The 16603-nt window shown below is 42.6% G+C and overlaps 1 protein-coding gene across 1 annotated transcript in view; it reads right to left on the bottom strand.

Moving 5' to 3' along the window:
- Positions 1-9498: 9498 nt before the first annotated feature.
- Positions 9499-16603, bottom strand: part of TMEM67 (transmembrane protein 67) — a 465663-nt gene continuing 458558 nt past the window's right edge. The window contains 1 exon segment of the mRNA XM_030216600.1: positions 9499-11199. Within this exon segment, the coding sequence (XP_030072460.1) occupies positions 11119-11199 (81 nt within the window). The 3' untranslated portion in view covers positions 9499-11118.

Raw genomic sequence — 16603 nt, 5'->3', positions numbered from 1 at the left:
CGGGAACCTATGCCTCTGTGAGTAATAGGGTTGCTGCCTAGGCCCACTCGAAAATCATCTTGTTGAAGAAGACAGATGGAGGATGCCGAGACAGAGTGTGGATGATGTCTGTATGTTTTTAAAAATGAGATTAGCAAACCCCCACCTTTTCTCCAAACAGATTGTCCCCTCAGCGTGGTACATCCGCTAATAAGAACATAAGAATAGCCATACTGGATCAGACCAATGGTCCATCTAGCCCAGTATCCTGTTTCCAACGCTGGCCAATCCAGGTCACAAATACCTGCCAGAAACCCAAATAGTAACAAGATTCATGCTACCAATCCAAGGGCAAGCAGTGGCTTCCCCACGTCTGTCTTCAATAGCAGACTATAGACTTTTCCTCCAGGATCTTGTCCAATCGAATAAACAAGAATGAAAAACTTACACCACGAGAGGAAAAATAGATCCGGTAATATTTTGGCAACAGATTTACCATAACGAATGGGCAATAAAAACAGATACGATCCAATTCCTCTTAGAATGGGACGACAGATGCAGATCTATACTAGATAACATTGCTCCAACCCAAACAAGAACCTCACACAGAAAAAAATCAACACCATGGTTCAATGAAGAGCTGAAAAAAACTTAAAACCCAAGTCAGAAGGTTAGAACGAGCTTGGAATAAAAAGAAAGATGACACCACACTTAACGCCTGGAAACAACTTCAAAGAAAATACAAATACACCATAAGACAAACCAAAAGACTACATTACAAAACCATAATCGGACCAAATTACAAAGACACGCATAAACTCTTCCAACTCGTGAACAAAATATTAGATACCACACCAGTCACAACCAACAGCAAAGACACTCCTGGAGCAGACAATCTCGCGAGATACTGCAACGAAAAAATAGTACAACTACGACTTAAAATACCTGTCAGTACCATCGACTATGCTGAACTCCTTAACTGCCTAGCCCCAGTCCCTGGCATTCACCCAGCGGACAGAACCTGGACTAACTTCGAGATATTATCGGAGAACACTATCTATCAAACACTGAAAAGATTTGCCAAATCTCACTGCAAACTAGATATATGCCCAAATAACCTGATGACATCTGCTCCTCAACAATTCATAAACGACATAACGAAGCACCTGAATTACATGCTACAAAATGGACTCTTCCCGAAGGAAAAAGGAAACATTCTACTCACCCCCATACCCAAAGACGCAAAGAAAAGCGCCAGTGAACTTACTAACTACAGACCAGTAGCATCCATTCCCTTAATAACCAAATTAATGGAAGGATTGGTGACCAAGCAACTTACAAACTATCTAGATAAATTTTCAATACTTCACGATTCCCAGTCAGGATTTCGGTCTAACCACAGTACCAAAACAGTATTAGTAACTCTCATGACTAAATTCAAACAGATGATTGCATCTGGGAAGAACATACTACTTTTACAATTTGACATGTCAAGCGCTTTCGACATGGTTGACCATGGAATTTTATTAAACATCCTTGAATACTTCGGAATCGGAGGCAACGTCCTCAACTGGTTCAAGGGATTCTTAACCACAAGATCATACCAAGTAACATCCAACTCGACTATTTCAGCCGCGTGGGTACCTGAATGCGGAGTACCACAAGGATCCCCCCTTTCGCCAACTCTATTCAACTTGATGATGATACCCTTGGCAAAATTACTATCAAATCAAAACCTTAATCCATACATTTATGCAGATGACGTAACGATCTACATCCCATTCAAACAAGACCTAAAAGAAATTTCCAATGATATCAACCAAAGTCTCAATATCATGCATTCCTGGGCGGATGCATTTCGGCTAAAACTCAATGCAGAAAAAACCCAGTGCCTAATACTCACCTCCCAACACAACAAGAAAGAATTTACCGCCATTAACACACCTACTCTAAACCTTCCTATTTCAGAAACCCTAAAAATTCTTGGAGTCACCATTGATCGACACCTAACACTAGAGAACCACGCGAAAAACACAACCAAGAAGATGTTCCACTCAATGTGGAAATTAAAAAGAATAAGACCTTTCTTCCCAAGGAGTGTTTTTCGCAACCTGGTACAATCAATGGTGCTCAGTCATCTAGACTATTGCAATGTACTATTTGCCGGCTGCAAAGAACAAATAATCAAAAACAACTCCAGACAGCTCAGAACACTGCAGCTAGACTCATATTTGGCAAACCAAAATTTGAAAGCGCCAAGCCCTTACGAGAAAAATTACACTGGCTCCCACTTAAGGAACACATCACGTTCAAAATATGCTCACTAGTTCACAAAATTATCCATGGAGACGCACCAGCTTATATGTCTGACCTGATAGACCTACCACCTAGGAATGCCAAAAGATCATCCCGCACATTCCTTGATCTGCACTTCCCCAGCTGCAAAGGAATGAAATACAAATTAATGCATGCGTCAAACTTTAGCTACCTGAGCACACAGTTATGGAACGCACTGCCGTGCAGCTTAAAATCGATCTACGAAAGCACGAACTTCCGCATATCACTGAAGACCCATCTCTTTAATAAAGCATACCACAAAGATCAACCAATGTGAATATGCACAACTCGCCTATCTATGTTTAGAACTGTTTCTCAATTATCTGCTTGTATACTATAACTTTGTTTAATTATCATCATGATGGCCAATACTTTGTAATACTAAATGTTTATTTACTAACATTCTTCCACTACTCATGATGTATTGTAAGCCACTTTGAGCCTGCAAGGAGGTGGGATAAGGTGGGATACAAATGCAATAAATAAATAAATAAATAAAATAAATCCTCTTTTAAACCCAGATACGATAGGGATGCCCAACATCTTGGCCCTGAACTCATCTTTGACCTCTAACTTAAATGGGACAGACTGAGCCATTTCCCACAAAAAAAGGTAACAACGTTTTGAGGTCATAGACACACAGCCATGAGAGTCTGCGCATCCCCACACTCATGCCAGAGAGTCTGGATGCAATATGAAAAGTGTCATAGGTGGCCCCTTGCCAGATAGTGCCTACATTCCATCTGCTTGTGGCCAGCTGACAAAGCTCTGCAGGCTGCTCCCCTGGGAGAGAATCCACTAAAGTGTACTGTTTACTAAAGACTACAAGTATAGGCTCATGTAGAGCTGCTGGGACTGGATGCAGGCAACTAGCATAGAGGCCTGAAAGGTCTTTCTCCCAAACAAATCCAAGGTCCTGGCCTCTTGCCCCAGGGGTGCAGAGGCATGAGACAGAACTCTTGGCCCGTTTGAGAGAGGATTTGACCACCATGGCGTGGTGCGACAGTTGTGCCCTCTCAAATCTGGGAGCCTTTTGGATATGATATTGCATATCCATCTTCTTAGGTGTGACCTGCACTGTGAGAGGAGCTTCCCAGTTCTTCAAAAGTGTGTCCTTAACGATAGAGTATAATGGCACAGTGAACCCTTCCTTAGGAGGGGATTTATAGCCCAGTACAGGCAACATCTCCACCCTAGGCTTCTCCTCCATCTCCAACTTAAATAGGACGGCTGCAGCCAACTTCCTCACAAACCCAGTGAAAGAGAGTGTCTCAGGTGTTGATTTCTGTCTCTTTTGAGGTGGAGAGGGGTCAGGTGGAATTCCACACTCCTCCGAGGAGTAACATAGATCCTTATTTGACTCCCATGAGCGGTCCCAATCAGACTCTTCAGCATACTCAGATGCAACTGAATGAGTCTACTCCGACCTTGGCCTGGTAGAACAAGGTCCATGTCCCGAAGAGCCGTCCTACACTCTGCCTCTGGGGAAGTTTCCTCCCCGACATCGAGAGCGGTACTGCCTGCATCAACATTGACACCCTGTGGGGTGCCGACGTCAAAAATCTCTGCATCAGCATTGATGGAGGCTGAGATAGGGCCTGAGGTTGTTCAGTGAAGGTCCGCAAAGGTGGAGAAATGCTGAGATCCCACGACAAAACAACAGAAATACACAAGGAGTGGGAAATAGACTAGGCGACCCAGAAACAAATGAGGAGACTTCAATCACTGGTAGTTTACTGGTGAAGACTCGACACAGTACCGTGTTTCAGCCACTGGCCTGCCTCAGGAGTCTGAATGAATAACAATAAAATATGTATGAGATACTAAAAACATAAATAATAAAATATAAAATATAATTAAAAAGCAAAATGTGAACACAAGACTGACCTTTCTATAAAATATATGAAATCATCAGTAACTGCACCAGCTCCTCTCTTAACATACTCCAGAACTGCTCATCGAAGGTGGGTATCAGCAAAGCATGGGAGCTGGGATAGAGGCAGCCTGAGAAGACATCGGAACCAAACTGGTAGTGGGGAACTGGCCGCTTGATGACTTGCGCATTAGCACCTCTTCTGAGGAGGGGGAGCGCTCCTCCTGGTGCCAGCACTTCTTGGAATCCGATGTCCCAGCGCTCCTGGCACCTTGTGCCAAGGAAGACTGGTGCTTATGCTTCTTGGGCTTCCCCCAATGCATAGAATCTCAGTCTCCCAGTGCCAACGAGAACGCCGCCGAACCCATGCGCATCCTCTGTGTCAGGTCCGATGCTGACTGGTCCCAGGGTCTGCTATCAGTGCTCGATGCCGAGACAGGTGAAGACCTCTTTAATGCCGGTGCACTCCCAGTGGATGTAGAAGTCTGAACAGCCATGGAGGTCGATACTGTATCAGCCTCTGAGGAGCCAAGAAGATGCTTCTGTTGAACCTTCTGCGCCTGCTGAGTTCTCATCTGCAGTTTCAACAGAGACAACAAGCCTAGACTTGCATGATATTCTTCCATCATCTCAATCAGGATTCCGTGCACATTTTAGCACAGAAACAGTTCTGAGCACCATGTTAGACCACATCAGACTGCTGTTAAGAGAAGGAAAAAGCGAACTGCTACTTCAATTTGATCTGTCCTCAGTCTTCAACCTAGTAGACTATGCTCTTCTACTATGAAACCTTGAAGAAATGGGAACCACAGGTAATGTTTTTAAATGGTTCAGAGGCTTTTTGGAAAGTAGATCATACAGGTTCAAAATAAATGCAGACATCCCAAAACTGGAGCAGCTGACGAGGGGTTCCCCAAGGCTCCCCCTGTCTCCAATACTGTTTAATGTTTTCCCCCAATCCTTAAGCTCACTGCTAGACAAAAATGGCTTTCACCACTACATTTACACCAATGATATCCCCATACAATCAATTCTCAAAATTGACATATCTAGGGACCAACAATGCATCAACCTACTAGAAAAATGGATGCATGTTCACAGGTTAAAACTCAATACTGAAAAAAAACAAATTTCTATGCATCCAACACAAAACCAGACCAAGTCCCTAAGTCAGTCACCATCAACCAAATGAACTTCAATCTCTCTTCTACCATTAAACTCCTAGGTGTTCATATCGACTGTGCTCTTTCCCTGGAAGCACAAGTCAACGCCCTGGCCAAAAAATGTTTACACCTAATGAGAAAGCTTCATACCATTTGGAAGTACAGTGCACTCCATTTAAGTGCACGTCGGATAAGCGCATGCTCTGTTTAACTGCATGCCATACTTCGGGCCCGTTTTTGGCGCCATCAATTTCTACGGGGACAAACCAGTTTAGCGCACCACTGGCGAGTGCAAGATTTGCTTATATGCATGGTTTAAGACCGCTCCTCTGCAGGAAAGACTCCACATAAGCGCGCACGGAATATGGAAGCCGATTGGCACATGACAACCAACGCCCCTTTAACTGCCACAGGCAGAATAAGCGAAAGAATGTTGTTAGAGTGTACACTGAAGTTGTCGTTTGTCGCGGTGGAACTGTAAGACTTTAACACTAGCTGAATAAATAGAAGTTCTTAAAAAATTAGAAAACAAACAAAGTCAAGCATCTATTGCTAAACAATATGGTGTCAATCCCAGTCACGTGTATGGAAGCAGAAAGATCATCTTCTGGAAGACTAGCAAAACAATACAAATCCACATAGGAAACGTAAAAGGGCGGGAAAAGCTGAGGAGGTAGAAGATGCTCTTCTTCGGTGGTATTCTCGAGTCAGGAGCAGACAGTTTCCTGTCTGTGGTCCACTGCTTATGGAGAAAGCTAACCAGCTAGCTGAAAGTCTTGGACTAACTGAATTCAAAGCCACTGTTGGATGGCTGGAAAGAAGGAAGGAGAGAAACAACATAAAATTCGAGAAACAGCATGGTGAGAAACAAGACGCTGATGACTTTGGTGCTGAAAATTGGGTTGTTTCAGTTCTTCCTACCATCTTAAACGAGTTTGCAACTCATGACATTTTCAATGTTGATGAAAACGGTCTCTACTGGCGAGTGATTCCTGATGGAACACTTGCATTCAAACATGCCGAAACTACTGGAGATAAAACGTCGAAGGACCGACTGACGATCCTCCTTTGCTGCAATATGGATGGGAGTGAGAAGTTGGAACCCCTCATCATTGGAAAAAGCAAACAGCCCCATTGCTGTATACTGTACATATAATAATAAACAGTACTGTACATATGTTTATCAGATGCCAAGCTTCTTTGGGTCACAATGTTTAAGTGCACGCTCCGGTTAACTGCATGCATTTCTTTGGTCCCAGACACTTGCACTTAAACGGATTGCACTGTACTTCAAAAGCAACCAATATGAAAGGTTGATACATTCGCTGGTATTATCATCTCTTGACTACTGCAATCTAATATACCTAGGCTGTACATGAACCTTACTGAAGAGACTCCAAACCATTCAAAACATCGCAATCAGACTAATCTTCAGGCTATCAAAATTCAACAGTGTTTCCCCTTCCTACATCAAACTACACTGGCTCCCCATTGAGGTGAGAGTGTTTTTCAAACTGGCCTGCTTCCTTTTTAAAACACTGCAAGGACTGATCCCCAGCTATCTACTAGCTCATTTCTGCTTTGCAACCTCAGCTAGATCTAGGAGACAAGAAACTGCCAAATTCTTCACTTTTCCCTCATCTAAGGGCAAGAAGAGACTAGCGCTCTTCTACAAATCCGTTGCCATACAAGTTGTCAGACTCTGGAAAGACATTGTCAGAATGTATTCCCCTATATAATCTTAACTCATGTTCCGAAAAAAGATAAAAACTTTCTTATTTAGAATTCTGCACATCTCCAAAGCAATGTTCTGATCTCTATATCGCTACAAAAAGCTTGTAAGCCACTTAGAACTGAAAAGGTGTTAGTGGGATATAAACCCAAATGTAATGTAAAAAGCAGAGGGGTCATGTTCAGGTCCAAGGCACCAGATGCACCGAGAGTATGGGTTCATGACTGAAATCACCCGATTACATTGGGCGCACCTCTTGAAACCACTGGGGATCTTTTGAAACATCTAAAAAACAATCACGGCTAAATTAAACTCCTCAATCTTGAGCTGCGTTCAAATTGAGGATGGTCAATCCCGCAGTCACACCCAAAAAACAAAGAAAACTTGAAAGGCCGAAAAGCTATTGAAATAAAAAGGGTTTGAGAAAAAAGGGGTAAACGGAAAGAAAAAATACTTTAAAATAAAACAAAAAAACTCACACAGGAAGGCACAAGACAAATATGAATCACAGCTTGAGGGAGAGATCACGAGAACGTGTTCTCTCAGCTCCATGGAAAAACTGAGGTACCTATGCATACGTGGTGGGATGCTGCTAGAAGCTTCTACAATACTTGCAAGTCAGTATCTGCACCGGGCTTTGTCGGATGACATCACCCCAGATGTCAAAATATGAAGGCCTGTTGGTCCTCGGAGAAAAGGCTTTTATAAAATTGCATAACTGCCTACACATGTAAAAGGTTTATGCAATCCATATGTAAATGTTCTCAGATTTTAGTCTGGACTAAGCAGAAATAGAGCTACAACGTATGCATGCATTTTATAAAATACATGAGTACATATTTACAGTACACAGACATTTACAGTAACTTTGAAGCAGGTATAAATATATGTTAGCATTTGCACTATTAGGGTTGGTTCTGAATACCTATTTTATAAAGGCACATGGAGGGTAATTTTATAATGGGGCAGCATTATTTTATAAAGGCAAGTAGGCACCTACTTGTCTTTATAAACTATTAGCATTTGTGGCACAGAATGCACCTTGAACATAGGCGTCATCACTTATACCTGCTCTAAAGCTGGTATAAATGAAAGCATATACTTTATGCACAGATTAAGGTAGTCCATAATTTATGTGCATATATATGAAGGTTGCCTGTGCTTTGCCCAAATTCAACCCCTGTGCATGCCCTCTAGCAAAGTACAAACCATCATGTCAAAGGCATGTACTCGTATGATGATTATATTTTATAAGAGGTCATTTACACAAATATGTGGCTGCATATGCGCAGAAATTACTTTATAAAATTACCTCTTTAGTGTCTATGTTGCCTTTATGGGCTTCTCACACAGGCATTCTATTATAAAATCAAGCCCAGTGTATCCTGATACAACACACATTTAAATGAGCAGCTTAGCTTGGAAATGCATGCAGACCTAATTTATAATTAATAAAGGCTAGCACAAATCACATTCAGTAGTGCAGTTTGTGTTAACAGGCTGGTAGATGACAAAATTTAGCTACACCCTTGAAGTCCCTTCTTCCATTCATCCACTTCCTCTGAGACAAGGCACCAATGTTCCGATGCTCTTGTCCTTCCAAGTCTAGGAACAAAGAACACTGGTACCATAATCTTTTATGGCCAACCTCCTAGTCTATCATCTAGGTTCCTCAATGCTCCCAATCCCCCTTCCCACCAGGCCTCTCTCTCCCCCTTGATTATCCTTTCTGACAAGTTACTTTTTCCTCCCCTGCCTCAGGCACAAACTTATGCGATAAACCCTCTGTAGCAAGGACATTATCAACTGTACTTCCTTTGAGCTCAGACTTGAAAAGGCAGAAAATTAAATCTAAGCCATCCTATCTTGCTGGCACCAAATTTAAAATGGTACAAACTGACATTGTGTGGGTTTTAACATCATGAAGGTCAACCTGTACCCTGGCATCGGTGGGGCTGGAGTGATTCAAACTCTCTCCTGACCCGTTTCCCTAATGATGATGTTGGGGAAAGAGGATGAGGGAAAGGGGAGAGGAATTGGGGTACCAAGACCTCTTGATGTTGGAATTTGGATGAGGGGCCAAGAAGAACAGAGGCCCCAAATGGGACAGCTAACAAACTACTTTTCTTTTTTTTAGCACGATGCCCTAAAGGCTTTATGTTCTTTAGTACATTAGGTGCCATATATATTGCTAACATTCATTTACCAATTGTTAAAAAAAGATGATTCTAATGCAGTTTAGTACATAGTCGTTAGTCATTGTTTCCTGTTCATAATTGTTGTACCTAAGATTTACATTGTACTTCAAACATGTGCAGGCCAGCAGAGGACCTTAATGAATGTAGCACCAAGAACTACCATTACAATAAGAAAACATGAAAAAAATAATTGTGAACAAAATACTTTTATTGGTGTATCAAATCAATTACTCAGGACACCCTATATATCTTTCCCAATTCTTGCTACCCTACCATCCTTCCCCAGTTTTGCATTCATGTCAGCACCACCACCTCCAAATCCAGTGTTTTAACTCTGTTTATCTCTACATTATTAGGAATAGGATATTCTCTGTGATGGGCCCTACCCATTGGACCTTTACCCCCTTGACCTATGTCTTGACCAGCTCTTGGCATGTTTTAGGGCTAAGCTTAAAACTTCTCTTTTCTGAGGCTTATGGGACATGGGTGGCAAATAGTTGGAGACTGCATTTTATAGTTAACATGGATGCAGTTAGCACACATTTCAATAGCTACAAGATGACAATGAGCTCTTGGCTCATTTACACATACAGATATACTTTGCAAGGCATTTCTCGTGCATTGCCAAAGCGACAATTTTCACATGTTCCAGGCTGTGGCAATGCATGAGGAATTTAAATATGCCCCTTCTCAAGACAATGGGTGAAAATTAAAGGGCCCTCTGGCTGGAACTGGAGGACCCTCCACTGACCTCCTCTCCTGGGGAGGGGAGAATTTGACTCCCTGGCGGTCCAGTGTGCCCGACTACCCCCAGCCCCAACTATTGTACTAAAAAGTGAACTTGCAAAAGTCCATTTTGTGCAAAATATAGCACAAAATACCTGCAGTTTAGCATTTTTGCCTATTTCCAGGTGTTTTTGCACTATTTTTAGGGCAAAGCACACTTTCTTAAAATCTTTTTTGCACTTTCATACACAGGGCCAATTGGTTTTTAATGTGACATAAAATGTAGCACAGTGAAGGTCGATCTTTTGTGAATGGGGGACAACCTGAAAAGGGGCAGCAAACTGCATCACATTATCTACCATGCAGTTATTACAAAATGAAGATATTTTCTCTGTATTAACTATATGGGAAGAGGCTGGTGACAGAAGCAGCTTGAGGAAGATGCAACGGGTTGCAGGACTAGATGCAAAAACTCATTACAGAGGCTCAACTACATGTTCATAGAGATTGAAAGCAGGGCTGAAAAGTAGGGCCATGTACAAAAAAAAAACCAAAAACTTGTGGGTAGGGTTGGCCCTGGCTGGGGAGGCTCTCAACAGTTAACACAGAAGTTAGAGTGTACTAATTTTAGCACTCAACATGCAGTATATGTAAAACTTTACTGTACTGAAGTAAATCTAGCCCATGATATTTATCTAGTAAGTAAAATTCATGCCTTTCATATTTCTATAAAGCACATTTTCTTTGCTATATCAACTTTTTAGTGTTATAACTTAACCTCCATTTTTTCTAGTTCTTCTGGTACAAGTAGAAAAAATTTGTAATACTGTATTATCTAACTTTGGCGCTCCTGAACACTGCCTTTAATAAAGCCATAATTATGAGGCTACGTTCTTTCCAAAACGGTTGGGAAAGTGGGTTAATTTTATACAAGAACAACACAAACAAGGAAGTTTAAAAATAAGCTTTCTCTAGTCAGTACAAAATAAATGTACAAATGGATTCATATTGATATTTACAGACTATCACAAAAGTAAATTGAAAAAAAACCATATATCCTGATTATGTCATAAACTGCTTCTGGATACAGCCATTCACTTTTCCAGTGTATTAAATGAGAAATCTTTCATCCATCAAAGTTTTGGATGCGAGATTCTTCTGTCCCACAGCACTACGAATAATTCTAAATATCTAGAAATTGAAGAAAAGAATTTTCAGACAAAATAATTAACAAAATAGCATAAGTATTTTCTAAAATAATACAAATATTATAAATTTAGGCTATTAGAAGAGTGTTATATTCAGCATACTAAAGGAGGCAATTTTCAGACTGCTTTGGGGCAAAGTCTACAGTTACCCTACATTTAGGGGGCAATTTTCAGAGACTGCACCAAAATTTAGGGCCCTGTTTACTAAGGCGCGCTAACTCTAGAGACACCAATATATTCCTATGGGTGTCTCTGGCATTGGTGCACACTAAAAACAATAGCACACCTACAGTGCGGCTTAGTAAACAGGGCCCTTAACTTTTTGTCAACTTTGCACAAAACTTACCACATCTGTTGTTAGAATGGTTAGAGTTTTAAAGTAATATAGATTGAGTTTTCAAGCTTGTGCACACTGTGGGAGTAATTCTATAAAGTGAATACATGCCAATGATTAGAATAATGACATACGAGCCATCTCTGGTCGTCTTCAAATCTAAGCTAAAAGCCCACCTTTTTGATACTGCTTTTAACTCCTAACCCTTGTTCAGAACCCTTATTTTATCATCCTCACTTTAATATTCCCTTATCTCTTGTTTGTCCTGTTTGTCCTAATTAGATTGTAAGCTCTGTCGAGCAAGGACTGTCTCTTCATGTTCAAGTGTACAGCGCTGCGTACGTCTAGTAGCGCTATAGACATGATAAGTAGTAGTAAGTTGTAGTATGTGTGCACATACTCATATAAATGCCATAATTCCACCTCAGTACTATTATGTAAATATGCACATATTTTACATAACATATGCACATATTTGACAGATGGACACACACATAGGCAGAGTCTGGGTGGAGCATGGGCGGGACTCACAAGCATGTAACTTGTAGATTACTTTAGGTTACACTCAGTGCTTTTTTTGTAGAAAAAAAGGTGCCGGTACTCATTGTGGGCGGGGTCACCACACATGGCACCGCCCCTATTATAGCCACACCCACATTAGCCACACCCCTTTTACCAGCCATGGCGCATATAAACAGACATCATTGAAAATATTATACTAGTATAGGAGAAAAAATAATGTGATTTTTTTTTCATTATAAATAATTTCTGTAAGCTCTTACAGCTCCGGTATACCCAGTGCAAAATAAGACAAATTCCAAACACTAAAATGAAAATAAAATGATTTTTTCTACCTTTGTTGTCTGGTGACTTTGTTTTTCTATCCATATTGGTCCCAGTCTCTGATTCTGCTGCTCTCTATCTGTTCTCTTAACTCCGTTTCCAGGGCTTTCTTTCCATTTATTTCTTTACTTTCCTCCTTTCTTCTTCTTTTGTTGCCCTGCATCCATAAGTAAAAGCTGGGTCCTCCTCCATGGAATTGACTGGAGGAGGTATAACATGGATCCAGCTTTTGCCTATTTTCTCCATCCATGTGCAGTTTTTCTCCTCTTCCCTTTCCCTCATCTCCATCCATGTGCATCTTCTTTTTTCTTTCCTCCCCTCCATTCATGTCCAGCACTTCTCCTCTCTCTCCCCCTCCATCCATGTCCAGCATTTCTCATCTCTCTTCCTCCTCTATATCCATATAAAGCAATAATTCTCTCTCCTCTCCTCCATCCAAGTCAGCATTTCTCCTCTCTCCTAGCCAACTCCTCCATCCATGTCCAGCAATTCTCCTCTATCTCCTGCTCTCCTCTCCATCCATTTCTAGCATTTCTCCTCTCTCTCCTCTCATCCATGTCCAGCAATTCTCTCTTCCCTGTCCAGCGATTCTCCTCTCTCCCCTCCATGTCCAGCAATTCTCTCTTCCCTGTCCTCCCCTCCCCGTCCAGCAATTCTCCTCTCTCCCCTCCATGTCCAGCAATTCTATCTTGCCTGCCCTCCCCTCCATGATCAGCAATTATCTCATCCCTGCCCTCCCATCAATGTCCAGCAATTCTCTCTCCCCTGCCCTTCCCTCCCATCCCATGTCCAGCAATTCTCTCTCCCCTGCCCTTCCCTCCCATGTCCAGCAATTCTCTCTCCCCTGCCCTTCACATGTCCAGCAATTCTCTCTCCCTTGCCCTTCCCTCCCAGCCCATCCAATGTCCAGCAATTCTCTCTCCCCTGCCCTTCCCATGTCCAGCAATTCTCTCTCCCCTGCCCTTCCCTCCCATTGATTTCCAGCAATTCTCTCTCCCCTACCCTTCCCATGTCCAGCAATTCTCTCTCCCTTGCCCTTCCCTCCCATCCCATTGATTTCCAGCAATTCTCTCTCCCCTGCCCTTCCCTCCCATCCCATGTCCAATTCTCTCTCCCCTGCCCTTCCCTCCCATCCCATTGATTTCCAGCAATTCTCTCTCCCCTGCCCTTCCCTCCCATCCCATGTCCAGCAATTCTCTCTCCCCTGCCCTTCCCTCCCATCCCATTGATTTCCAGCAATTCTCTCTCCCCTGCCCTTCCCTCCCATGTCCAGCAATTCTCTCTCCCCTGCTCTTCCCTCCCATCCCATGTCCAGCAATTCTCTCTCCCCTGCCCTTCCCTCCCATCCCATTGATTTCCAGCAATTCTCTCTCCCCTGCCCTTCCCTCCCATGTCCAGCAATTCTCTCTCCCCTGCTCTTCCCTCCCATCCCATGTCCAGCAATTCTCTCTCCCCTGCCCTTCCCTCCCATCCCATTGATTTCCAGCAATTCTCTCTCCCCTGCCCTTCCCTCCCATGTCCAGCAATTCTCTCTCCCCTGCTCTTCCCTCCCATCCCATGTCCAGCAATTCTCTCTCCCCTGCTCTTCCCTCCCATCCCATTGATTTCCAGCAGTTCTCTCTCCCCTGCCCTTCCCTCCCATTATTTCCAGCGATTCTCCGCCTCTCCCCTGCCCTCCCATCGACGTGCAGCGATTTTTCTGTCCCTCCCCTGCCCTCACCTCTCTCATATCCAGCGATTCTTCGTCCCTCAGCATCCTCCTTCACTGCCTGCCAGCTAGCGTCGGACTCAGAAGCGAACGGTGCAGGCAGCGATTGGCTGGCAGCGTCGTAGCTTCCCTTTGCATGTCCCGCCTACAACTTCCTGTTTACGCATAGGCGGGACTTGCAGAGGGAAGCTACGACGCTGCCAGCCAATCGTTGCCTGTACCGTTCGCTTCTGAGTCCGACTGGCTGACAGGCAGTGAAGGAAGACCCTGGGGGACGAAGAATCGCTGGATATGAGAGAGGTGAGGGCAGGGGAGGGACGGAAAAATCGCTGCACGTCGATGGGAGGGCAGGAGAGAGGCGGAGAATCGCTGGAAGTAATGGGAGGGGAGGGGAGGAGGAGAAAAAGGTGCCGGTACGCCGTACCGTTGCGTACCGGCACAAAAAAAGCACTGGTTACACTTATATTTCTGGTAACCAGGCATAAGCATTTACACCAGCTACTTATCTAACTGCATATCTGCATATATATCCAGTTATACAAAGGAAAGTAGGCACCTACTTTTATTTATAGAATATGCTCCTAATAGGCACCCTGTTATATATAGAACTGCCCTCCAAGGGGGAATCTAAAAGGAGCTGCCTAGTTTTAGTGGCAAAAATGCACATAAATGCCAGTGTAGATGAGCAGTTTCCAGCTAAGCGGTATTCTGTAAGTACATGTCTGGATGAAGTGGTGGGCACTTTGTGGGTGGTCATTCATATAGGCAAAGTTTGGACAGAATATGGGTGGGGTGTGTAATTACATGCATAGATTATAATATTTTATAATCTACACATGGTTTTTTGCCTCTCCTGTCCCTTAAATCACTTTGAATATTTGGCCCTTTGTATTTAAAATAAGACTTAAAAATCATTGGGGTCGATATTCAAAGTGATTTAACCAGTCAAAAATGGAATTATCATCACAGACCGCTAAACTCGAAGCTGGCTATTTTGTGAGCAGTCCAGGGGCAGAGTCGGCACTTATGAGGTTAAGTGTCAATATTCAGCACTTAACCTCATAAGTTTAGCAATAAAATCGGACTGCAAGTGTCAGTTTTATCTTTGTAAGGTGTTGCTTATGCAGTTAAATGCTGAATATTGTACTTAACTGTATATGGAGATAGCTGACCGCATCAGGGCAGATATTTAATGCCGGTGCCCGGCATAGCCCAGCACTGAATTTCCGGGAATAACACAGGCGCCAGCTAAAAAAACCCACACTCACCAGCACCAGCTGAATATCAACACCATAATCTTTATCCCTCTCAGATATAAATGAAACCAGGAGGACTGCCCTTGGAGGATTATCTTCGGAAGATTTCAGGAAATGGAGAAATCTAAAACTATGATTTTTCTAACATCCATCCATTTCATTTGTCACAGATATACTGCCAGTCTCAGAGTTAGAGAGTTAAAGCACCTCAGGAAAATATTTCCTCAACAAGATCTCTACGGATAGTAATCTTATTGAGTGAACAAACCAAAAGGAAACAGCAACATAAACCAAACAGCAGAAGTAGTAGAGTGTAGTGGGCCCAGACGGAAACAGTAACAAAAAGGAGAAACTGGGGGAAGCAAAATTTATTGAAGGACCAGACATGGCCCATGTTTCGGCTGATTGCCTGCATCAAGGGTCTATACATAAATAAAATACGGAAGATAAAAGCATAACTTTAACATGTATAAGAAAAAATAAAAATAAGTGTATGTAACATTAATATGTCAATCACAGATAAAGTATTGTGGTAGCTTCCTTAACATCTCAGTGAGATGACATCCAAATGTAAAACTACTGAAAATTAATACAAAAAAAAATACAAATACAAAAACTATATATATTTGTGGAAACAAAGATAAGCTGTGTTAAAATAATTTATAATTGCTAATTACATCTCACAATTTAATATGATTTAATCAAATGTTATCCAAATAAAAAAACATTACGCTTAAGAATATGCCAGTGGTTCCCAAGCCTGGTCCTGTAGGTATCCTAGCCAGTCAGGTTTTCGGGATGTCCACGGTGAATATGCATGAGAGAGATTTGCATGAAGTGGAGACAGTGCATGCACTGAAACCTTCTGCTCAGTGTGCTGCTGCGGCTAAGAAAGCGAATAGAATGTTGGGTATTATTAGGAAAGGTATGGAAAACAGGTGTGAGGATGTTATAATGCCGTTGTATCGCTCCATGGTGCGACTGCACCTTGAGTATTGTGTTCAATTCTGGTCGCCGCATCTCAAGAAAGATATAGTAGAATTGGAAAAGGTGCAGTGAAGGGCGACTAAAATGATAGCGGGGATGGGACGACTTCCCTATGAAGAAAGACTAAGGAGGCTAGGGCTATACAGCTTGGAGAAGAGACGGCTGAGGGGAGACATGATAGAGGTATATAAAATAATGAGTGGAGTGGAACAGGTGGATGTGAAGCGTCTGTTCACGCTTTCCAAAAATACTAGGACTA

This window comes from Microcaecilia unicolor, chromosome 1, assembly GCF_901765095.1.
Source record: "Microcaecilia unicolor chromosome 1, aMicUni1.1, whole genome shotgun sequence".
Taxonomy (NCBI): Eukaryota; Metazoa; Chordata; class Amphibia; order Gymnophiona; family Siphonopidae; genus Microcaecilia; species Microcaecilia unicolor.
This window is presented reverse-complemented; position numbering and strand designations above follow the sequence as displayed.